Consider the following 11080-nt stretch of genomic DNA (forward strand, 5'->3'; position numbering starts at 1 on the left):
GTGAATTTTTAATTCGCGGGCGAATGGTGAATAGTCAGTGTGCGCCGCGAAAAAATTATTTTTCTTACTAGCCCCTGACTTTCATGGCAGTTTTTAATTTTTTGTTACAAAGATTAAGGGATGAAAGAGGGTTAATTGATGGGGAATTTAATTCTCCGTCACACCCTCTGTGTTTCATTCCTTAATATTAATTAGCCAGCAAATGAATCACCTGAAAAACATTAAGAACATGCTGAGGACGAGGAGGACATAAATTCCCCTTCGAAACTATCCCTGTGACAGCGGGACTACTACTGCGTACTGCCGAGCTACCCGCACAGGCAGTTCCGCCCAGGCGTCAGATTCGACCGTGGCGGCATCCCTCCATTAAGGTCGAACTACTTTTGGCTTGGGGTCAGTCCAACCCCGAGATCTGAGCCTCTACTTTAGTCAATCCTCTTTGCCCTCTGGGCTCGCCCGATTATCCTAATTCAGTATCAATGACGCCCGCGCCAAACCCGTCATACCTAGTAATGAAGACGTCATTACTCACAGTAACTGAGACATGCGCAGCAGTTCGAGATTCATTGGGCAGAAAATACGTATATTTCGCTGCAGACACCGAGACTAGATATAGATAGAACAGAAAAATGTATCCAACGGTGCAAAAATAAAGATAAATAAAAAATAGTATACGAAGACGTCGGGCATTCACGAGACGTGAGGCGAGAGCGGCATTTTCGTACATTGAGAGGGAGAGAGGCAGTGGCGAGGGAAGCTATATAGTAAATTCGTACACATATACACCAGCGTGTGACGGGTGACAGGGATACACCGGTGTCATGGGTCTCAAGGAACTTAGAATCGTTTTTGATAATCCATGGAGTACCTATTATCCAGGACAAACTGTGACAGGGCGTATTATCGTCGTTGTGGACTCAGTGAAGAAAATACGCGGTACGTGTTGCGCATTAAACTATCATTTCTCCTCTGCATTTTTTATTCGCTGCTGAGTAGACTGTTAGATTTTCAAGTGTAAAGCAGAACCTTTCCCACGTAAAACGTCAGTACGTATCGCAAGAGTATGCGATGATACTTGGGCTCGTAATAAAATTAAACTCAATCTTTCATTTAATCGGCATCAATATTGAACATGTTATTATTTTTCATGATAACGCGGTGTGATTCATTTTCGATAATTACAAATCTGATAATGACATCATGATGAATTATAGAATTTATGAATTATCAATTGATCGATAATTTATCAGTTTTACTTAATTTTCTGAAAAAAAAATGTACGGCTGCATGACATTTTATTACATCCAAGTTTTCTGCTCAAGACCCAAGTTAGAACTCGAATGGAGTATAATTATAGCTCACATACAAGCTTGACAACTCCCTCGCAAATTCTCCCCATTTAAACCTCGCTGGCTTTGTTTCGTCTCGCTCGAGGCATTTTTTTGAATATGAGTTGACAATAAAGAGAAAAATGTTGGAGTTTCTACTGCAGGTATCAACGTAAAGATTAAGGGTGAAGCCAACACGTGTTGGGCTACAGACAGACAGGAGTTGAATCACGAAGGGAGATATGAAAAAGAGTCTGAAACAGTCACTGGTCATGAGGAGTATTTCAACATTCAATCTTATGTTGTTGGGACAGCTTCTGGTAGAGAAACCAATCTTCATATTTTTCAGAACACACAAAAGAGGGAAAGAGATCATGAAGAAATAATCTTTTCATTTTTTTTCCTCCTTTGAGCCTTTGAACCTTTTTTTCACTTGATTTACCTTTCATTTATTCTTCAAGGTGATGACGAGATCATTCTACCGATAGGTGAACATTCCTATCCGTTCACATGCGCCTTACCCCAGAATCTTCCCAGTAGCTTTGAACATGACTATGGACACGTGCGTTATACAGTAAAGGCAATTATCGATAGACCATGGAAGTTCGACCAGGAAGTGAAGGCAGCGTTCACTGTCGTTTCACACTTTGACCTCAATAGAGAAGCTAGAGCATCGGTAAACCATTTACTGACATTCTGATTGTTGTGAGATCACTTTTTAATCTCATTAACTCCAATCAACTGATGTTCATTCTCATTTCCTTCATGTAGGATGACCCTTTAGGGTTTGAACCTGTTCACTTTATACATTCATTCTATAACAAATTGAATGAAATTTGGGTTGAATTATTTAAACAATAATGCAATTATTTTACAATTAGTTTGTCAAGGAGTTTATGGGACTTTGCGATATTTCATGTATGAAAAAATTTCAAAGGCAAAGAAATATCTTTTTTTCCAGGAACCCATTCATCAAGAAATGAGCAAAACTTTTTGCTGTCTCTGTTGTGGCTCACCACCACTGAAAGTCAACGTTATTCTCCCAGTTAAGGGATACGTGCCCGGTCAATCAATGGCTATTAGAGTTAACGTGGATAATCAGTCGGGTATTGTAGTGGAAACGGTGAAATTAATCCTGCGCAAGGTGACAAATTGTGTTTGACACATTGAACGGAACTTGAAGAATGAATTAAATATCAAAATTTGATGTTTTCCAGATTATCACGTTCAAAGCCAATACTCCTAGAGTTATCACACGAACTGAAAAAATAGTTGTCGCGGAGGTGAGTAAAGGGCCTGTGGAGGCTGGTGGGACATCTGATTATGAGCAGAAACTTGAAATTTCTCCGCTACCACCGTCAAACTTGACCAATTGCGGGATTATCGATCTTGAATATAATCTGAAAATAGAAGCGTGTGTTCAAGGATGGTAACTATGGAAATTAATCACTTTTGTAGTGTAGGGATATGTCCAAAGATTTCATACATTTCAGTGGCAGGGTCACGTTTGATTAAGGTATATCCCAAGACAATCGGACTCAAAAGTTAGTCCCTATGGATTTTCGGGAAAAATTAAAAATAACTGAATTCATTGCATTTCATAAGTTATTGAGTTTTTCTATTGTTCTCATGTGTTGTTAATGCAGGCAACAATAACTGTTTGAATCAAATAAGAAAAAATTCGACTGGTTGTTGGTCGCTCGCTTCGCTTGCTCCCATTGCAGGTGGGTTGAAGTTGGTGTGACTCATTATGGGTCGAACCAATAACTTCCCGACCAATTTCCATTTTTATGATTATTAGAAAGAATAAACGCAAATTGTGAAATTTCCATCCGGATAACATAACAACGGCTGAGATGATTTTGCCCACAATCCAATCGAAATCGAATTTCATGTAGATGCATCGGCCGTATTAAAAAAAATAAAAACCCATCATTATTCTCGGTAAAATTATTGAATTTTCAAAGAAAACTCATTTCTTTCGATTTTTTTCGCAAATTTCATGCGAATAACTGACGAACCGCTGTAACGATTGTCTCCATAATCTCATTAATTCTAAGTCACATTAACACGTAAAAATTTTTTTGAATCGGTTCATTTGTTCAGCAAATATCGTTGAACAAAATTTTGGTCACATACGTACATACATACATAATATTTAGTAGAAAAAAATTGTTTAAAATCAAAATAATAAAACAAAGAACAATTAAATTAAGAAATGTTTTAATGCAGCCGAAACCCGTAATTTCTGGACGACTTGGCCATACTTTTTGTTTTTACTAAATGTCGATCAATAGAAAAAATAATTGATCACATGAATAAACTCGAGTGATATTATTGAAAGGTGAAATAATCAGCTATAATACCCCAAACCTTCAAAATTATCGGATATTTCCCGAATGTTTAGTTGCATAGCAACGAGAGGGATCAGTTTTGCAGATTACTGCAAAACTGATTCCGATCGTTGATATGCAGGAAAACTTGAGGGAAATATCCGATGAATTTTGAAGGTCGAGGGGTATTCGGAGGACAATTTCTTCAATTCTGATTTTGGCCGATCAGGGTGCAGTGTTCGGGGTTACAGGACACATTTCACCAAAATGTGAGGAATATCTGTCAAATTCGTAGAAAAAAATTGACAGGCTACAGGGAAAATATCAGACTGATAATTTCCCTGCAGCCGGGGAAATTATCAGTGTGAAACGCATCACATGACCCCGAATACGGCACTCTGATTGATCAAAATCAGAATTGAGGAAATTGTCAGTAGTAATACCACGAGACCTCCAAAATTATCGGATATTTCCCGATTGTTTTGTTGCGCAGCAACGAGAGAGGGAAAATCCCGAGCGCGCAGCGCGAGGGATTTTTGTGCAAAACTTATTCCGATCGTTGATACACAGGAACATATGAGGCAAATGTTCGATTCATTTTGGAGGTCGAGTGGTATTCGACGGATTATTTTTGGTAATCAGATCCTTCCCAAACCGACTCATTTTGACTTTCTTCAAGACTTTCTTTCACTCCACAGGACAATATTTGACAGTTATTTGGTTAGAGAAACAATTGCAGAGCTAGAGGGAAATTATCAAAAGTTAAGGGGAAATAACCGCTGTAATTTTAATTGTGAAGTACTTCATGTTATTGAATACTGAACTCTGATTGGCTCAGGGAAGGCCAGATCCGATTACAAAAAATAATCGGTACAATTTTTATTTCATTATTCATGGAATATTCAATGGAAATTGAAATCGTCCAGAAATTGACCTGTTTAACTTAGTACAAAATTTTATAAAAAATTCACCGTATTCGAAATTTATCAATCTATCATGTTTGAGTTTTTTAAGACCATCATAAGAACCGTTTTGTCATAAGATGGAAAACTCAAGTTCGGGGGGGCCCATAAGCCCGTTTGGCTTATGCCTCGCGTCTTAGAAGTCCGCATTTTATTATTCATCATCTCCTAAACTGTGTAGTACAGCTGGTTAGCATTTTTTTTTTCAATAGCCGGGGACTATTATAAAGATTATCTATGAAGATCATGGAGACGATCTTAAGAAAAACGAGTTTTCTAGGAATATACCTTAAATTCAATGAAAAAAACTAATTCTTTCTCTACGAATTGATACTGATTTTCTATGGTAACTGTATAAAAATACTATTGTAATTAAGTAGAATTCCAATTCAATAGAATTTCTAAGAGAAAGTACTAGATTTTCCTATAAAATTGTGTTGTACGTGGTGACTTTATTTTTAATGGAATATCCCGCAATTGAAGGGGATATCTAAATTTCCATTTAAAAAATCGTGACATTCTTCATTCTAGTCTGTGAGAAGATTTTCCGGAAAATTCTTCATCTATTTCTCATTCCGAGTAATTGTTGAGGAATTTACTCTCAAGTTGATTCATCTCGGTTTGCCGCTTCGCTACAGATTTCAGTTCATGAATATCTCAAAAATTAGTTCTTTTTCAACTCTACATTGGGGTGGTTCATCATCCTACTCCTGTAGCTGCATGAACTGTTTGTTCGAAACGCAACATCGAAGTGTAAAGTCTTCTTGATATCCTCTCCTGGTTTAATTTCATATTAAGTACATTTTAAGTACATGGAGAAAGGTAAAAAATCTGAAAAAAATTATGACCACAAAGTTTTTATCAAAGAAGTTCTTCTCCCGAGTTTTTCTACATCCCCAGTTTCCGAAAAATTTTCAAAATAATCTCTAGCCATTAAGTTATGGACTTAATCCGTTTTACCATTGGGCTACTTAGCATGAGGTATTCCATAAATCGGCAGGATTCCGATTTTCGCGGGACCGTAGTTTGACACTTGATTCCTGTAGTATTTTGGGTGAGAAATTCTCTTTTCACCCATTTTCGAGCAAAAGACGGGCTAAAGGGAAGAGTCAATCGAAAGAATACAAGGGAGGATTACAAAAAGGAGTCGCTGTAGGAATTGAGGTTATTGTGGCAAGGTTCAATTTACTAACAATGCGATTACGTTAATTAATCACCATATATTTCCAAGACGTTAAGGAATATACACAAAAGTAATGGATAGGTGTGATCCGGTAAGCGGTCCGTGACTGACTGTAGTCAACACTGATCGCTGACCGTAGTCAACGCATGAGTGTGTATTAGGCAGGCCCAGAAAACATTTTTTTCGAATTTCAATTTGCAAGTTTACGGAAACGAAAGCTCATTAGTTCAAATGACTGTGTGATTTTTTTTCCGATTTTTAGAACCATATATTGAGCTTCCGCAACGATTTGGAATTTGTTATGACGTTATACACGTGAAAAAGTCAATTAAGTTTCGAATCGTGATTATATGAGTAAACTTTTCATATTTTCTTGAATACTTGGTGGGAAACTATTGACAAATAATCAAATAATATGAATAATGCTCTTTCGCAATTTCCATTCCATTTGTTAACGAATAAAAGTGGATCATTTTTGCTGAAAATGGACATTTTTGGGGGCTTCCAGAGCCCTCCGAAATCGATCCAGTCCTTTTTTAATTCCGTCAAGTGATAGTTTAACTATCTCATCGTCATTCTCCAAAAGAAGGATAATTTTCAACAGGTCCAAATTCGAGAAAAATGCAAAAGAAAATTGTTAAACTTTTAGGCTCCGACAGGTGCTGGGAGTGTCCGGTGTTTTTATGGAGGGCCATATACTGAAATGGAGAAGGTTAGTCCGCTGGCCCAGCCTTCTCTAGCACAGGTCGATTTTTTTCTTTCTCTCCGTAATAAATAACTGGTTTATTCGTTTTTCAATATTAAGTTTGTCAACTGTTTTGGAATTTAACTTGACAAACAACATCGTTAAATTCCTCAATACATTACGATTTCAACGTCACTCGGTTCATTGTTATAGCTCAATTAGAAGTGGAGTTGTTTTATTGAAACTATTTTGAATGTTCATAGAGTTTAGAAAATGTATTATTACGCTGTATTTTTTTAAATCATACAAATTTAATATAAATGTGATATACATTACTTATCGCTAGAGTAACTCATAAAAATAATTGTTCATAATACTGTGGGTGCTTCAGAACGATTGGATATTTCTCGATAGTTTCTTTGCAAATAAAGGAGGGTGTTATGTTTTGCAAGTTCAAAAATCCCGAGTGCGAAGCGCGAGTGATTTCTCCTCAAATAATTTTGAAGCTCAAGTGGTAATCGGGGGCATTATTTTTTCTCTCAGGATTTTAATCAGGAGAATCGTAGGCAGAAAATTCTTCGTTGCTCTGAGCAATGGAACCGAAAAAAATTATCAAAAAATGATCGCTGTAAAACCGTGTATGTCTTATAGAAAAATATTTCACTGTTCCGAAATTTAATTTGTGCACTCCGCTGATTGAATGAAATAATTTGTCTAGCATATGTTGGAACTCGATCTCTTTCACTTGCGCTACTAAATATTTCTCCTTTCGACAATCGCTGTACCTTTGAATATTTCTATACTAATTCACTAGATTATCCACTTTCGTAATAGCATAGGACTCTTGCACGATTGGGATTCCTGCGTATTCCCAAAAAAGGGCACACTTCCGCACAATACACTTTGCGGCTTCACGGGCAGTAAGCTTCGGTGTTACATGTCTCGTGTGATAGAAAAAACACTGTAAAACCTGCCTATTGGAAGGCAAACGGTTTCCACAAATTTCCGGTGTTGCACTACCGACGAAAGTGATGTCAATGTCTTGTCGCGTTTCTGGCATTTTCGTACGTTTTTTGTTGTTAATCTTTACAGAAGAGAAAAAAATCAACGTAGCAATTATTTCGATGTGATTGGTTTGGTAGTGCATCGTCAAATGACTTTCTGTGTTCAGGAGGGATTGAGGAGAGACCCAAAATTCATAGGTATTCCAGTAAAAGGAATATTAAGTGGGCAAAAACTCCACCCCCAAAATTTTCGGCTTGTCCAATCATAAATTAATGGAGAAATTATGAAATTTGCTCAATACTCGCCCCTGACCGTCAAACTGAATGACTCCTCGTAAAATCCCAGAATTTTTACATTCTTAGAAGGTCCCTGAAGGCACAAAAGAGCCTCACAAATCGTATTATCGGAATTATCTGTTACTAATTTAAATTTTTAAGAATATTGAAATATTAATTTCATTCGGATTGTGATGCTGCAATCCGATGTCATCGAAATATTATCTATTGAATTGTTGTAGCACTATCTTTATAGATTCTTGGAAAAGAACAGTGCCTAATTCTCACTATATTGAAATTTGACTTTAATCGAGACAGAGCATGCAAGAAAAATTTGTTAATGATTTAATCATTTCAGTAGTCTAGAAAGTCATTTCAATTGATAAGGGAAGAAAATTGAAAGAATAATGTCTAAATTATTTTCTTCAACATAGATGAGAGGATATCTCCCGTCCCAACTTTTTTTTTATATGAATAAATATGACGTTATTCAATGCGGTAATTACAGAACATTATTGATGAATTCTGTTTAGATCAGCCGAAGTTAAGGAAATCAAGATATCTGAAATTATCGTTTCAAAATACATAAAGTAAAAGAAAAAAGTTTTCAGTTGTTTACTTAACATTGACGATTTTGTGACTAGTGAGCATAATGGCAGGACCTTTAGATATTTCCTAGAACATGCCCACTTGTACATCACACTGGGTCGACACTCTTGCTACCTGACAAGGGATCGCCATAAAATCATTTGACTTTTCACTAACGTCCATAATGACGAACTGCCAGTGGGTCAGATATTTTTGTATATTTTCAAATCGTTTGCGGAAGCACTAGAAATGTTGCTAAAAATCGGAAAAAAATCACACAGTCATTTGAACTAATGAGCTCTCGTTTCTATAAACTTGCCAATTGAAATTCGGACCAAATGTTTTTTGAGCCTGCCTAGTGTGTATGTTAGGATGTAGCGCGTCGCTGCATCACTGGGTTCACGAAAGTCACAGGGGCACAAGGATCACAAAAAAGAAGTTGCTAGGATCATGGTCCAAGGGTGATACTGCCTTAGTTGAATGCGGTTTTGACTGAAAAACATTTTTTCCCAGCCCTTTTCTTTCCATGAGTTTTTTTGCAGGATTTCCGTTTCCGTGCAGGAGCGATAATAAGCGACGATTTCTGAGCGTGATATCTCCAGAATAATTAGAAATAGAATTTTTTCGTATTTCTCCGTATTCTTCACTGAAAATATTACGAGAATCAATTGTCAAAATGCGGTGTCACGGAAACCAGAATTTCCCCGCATTAATTCAACGCAATTATCTTCACAGGTACCACAGGAATCTGAAGAGTAATACGCTAGTATTCATTGGCACAATTCCATTGGCAAATTACCAAGGAGAAATTTCACCATCAGGTAAGAGAGAACCAGGTGACAATTATCCAGATAAGACTGCAGACCCAACATATGGTGGTTACCCGAGTGGATATCCCCCATTTTCCCCTGGTGATGGGTATCCCACAGCCCCTCCTCAACCCCACGATAACAATGATACACCGGTCCAATTACCCAACTCTAATGTTTACTCCAATTTGCGTGAGTATTCCCAATTCTCTATCCGCACCCTCATCATGAATTCATTTTGATAACTGTTGGTTATTCATAACGCAGCGCCACCGTCTTACGAAGAATACGGATGGTCTGTGAGGAGCCTGAGAGAACGCGGGGAGTCTGACTACGTGATGGGCAATCAGGGGCACTTTGCACCGCGGTATCCTGTTTACAATTTCATGAGGACGTGAACAAGAAATTAATGAACACATAATGTGGAAATTTTTCGCTGTAATGGCCTTCGCAAATTTGTGGCATATTTTTTTGATCCACGTTGACTTTTCGTGCACGCTACGTTTTTTTGCAATCAATAATTTAAGAGCGTGTTATATTTTGAGATTCAATTTTTTATCTGAAGCTGAGTTATTGCTTGAATATAATAACATTTATAAAGAAAAAGATTCATGATTTTTTATCTCCCAGTCTACTGACCCTGATAAATTTAAAGATTGGTAAGAATTGCAAAGAATTCCCATAAACCTTGATTCGATTTGGAATCAATCGTAATGTTTTTTTTTTCAATTTAATAACCGTTTTAGTGTTTTAATGAAAAAATGTTGAAACGTCAGGATTGAACTCAGCATCTTACGTGAAAATCAACATTAGGCTAGAATTTGATTTTTTTTCATTAGACGTAAAACTATCGAGAAATTTTTTTGACACATAGAAAATGATCGACCATTTTTTAAGGATGATAGGGCATTACGTCAAAAAAGTGATAAAAATCTGAATAATTTTTTTTTGTATTAAGTTTACCCTAAAACAAATTCAGTAAAAGTTTCAAGCACTTTAGAAAGCTTTTGTAGGAGATAATTGAGTTTGAAATTAACATAGGTCCTTATGGGAAAAAGTGGTAAAAAAATTCTATAGGCTTAAAAAAAGGTGATAAAAATCTGAAACTTTTTGGGTATACCGGGAAAAAATATTCGAATTTTTTGGATTAATTTTTAGAACCATTAGGAAGCTTTTCGATTATTAAATAAATTATTTCACCCGTCTAGTCAAAGAGGATTGACTAAAGTAGAGGCTCAGATCTCGGGGTTGAAGTGACCCCAAGCCAAAAATAGTTCGACCCCAACGGAGGGATGGCGCCACGGTCGAATCTGACGGCTGGGCGAACTGCCTGTGCGGGTAACTCGGCAAGTCGGCAGTAGCAGTCCCGCTGTGACAGGGATAATTTCGGGGGGAAATTTATGCTCTCCTCGTCCTCAACATGTTCTTAATGTTTTTCAGGTGATTCATTTGCTGGCTAATTAATATTAAGGAATGAAACCCAGACGGTGTGATGGAGAATTAAATTCGCCATCAATCGATCCCCGTTGCATCCCTTAATCTCTGTAACAAAAAAATACAAACTTCGACAAAAGTCATGGGCCAGTGAGAAACATAATTTTCTTCTCGGCGCACAGTGACTTTTCACCATTCGCCCGCGAATTAAAAATTTGTCTTTCCCCTCCCAATTGAAATTAAGGGATGAAAAAAAGGCTGTTCGACGGAAAACTAAATTACCCATCAATTAACACTCTTTCATGCCTGAATCTCTGTAAAAAAAGGAAGAAACTGTCATGGAAATCACAGCGCAGTAAGAAAAATAATTGTTTTGCGGCGCACAGTCACTCTCGGTAATTAAAAATTCATCTCTCCCCTCCTAATTGAGATTAAGAGATGAAAAAAGGGCAGTTCGACGGAGAATTAAATTCTCCAT

General features: G+C 37.1%; 1 protein-coding gene across 2 annotated transcripts; it reads left to right on the plus strand.

Annotated features, from left to right (window-relative positions):
* The first annotated feature begins 452 nt into the window (after positions 1-452).
* On the plus strand, positions 453-9776 carry LOC107041884 (arrestin domain-containing protein 17). Of its 2 annotated transcripts, none has more exons than XM_015262691.2 (7): positions 453-936; positions 1493-1648; positions 1790-2004; positions 2290-2472; positions 2546-2757; positions 9095-9360; positions 9436-9776. In XM_015262691.2, exons 1-7 carry the CDS (start codon positions 822-824, stop codon positions 9564-9566), a joined length of 1278 nt encoding a protein of 425 aa, XP_015118177.1. In that variant the 5' UTR covers positions 453-821; the 3' UTR covers positions 9567-9776. The 2 variants fall into 2 exon arrangements, with proteins under 2 accessions (XP_015118177.1, XP_015118178.1); XM_015262692.2 differs by having other exon boundaries at positions 9095-9180.
* The last annotated feature ends 1304 nt before the right edge of the window (positions 9777-11080 follow it).

The sequence above is a fragment of the Diachasma alloeum genome, unplaced genomic scaffold (assembly GCF_001412515.2).
Source record: "Diachasma alloeum isolate Michigan unplaced genomic scaffold, Dall2.0 Dall_scaffold_00386, whole genome shotgun sequence".
NCBI classification, from domain to species: Eukaryota; Metazoa; Arthropoda; class Insecta; order Hymenoptera; family Braconidae; genus Diachasma; species Diachasma alloeum.

Bases quoted from the DNA above. Each gene is read 5' to 3' on its own strand.
- LOC107041884 (XM_015262691.2), top strand. From the start codon at position 822: ATGGGTCTCAAGGAACTTAGAATCGTTTTTGATAATCCATGGAGTACC. The intron at 937-1,492 runs GTACGTGTTGCG...TTTCTACTGCAG, and splicing joins CTCAGTGAAGAAAATACGCG to GTATCAACGTAAAGATTAAG. The intron at 2,473-2,545 runs GTGACAAATTGT...GATGTTTTCCAG, and splicing joins TGAAATTAATCCTGCGCAAG to ATTATCACGTTCAAAGCCAA.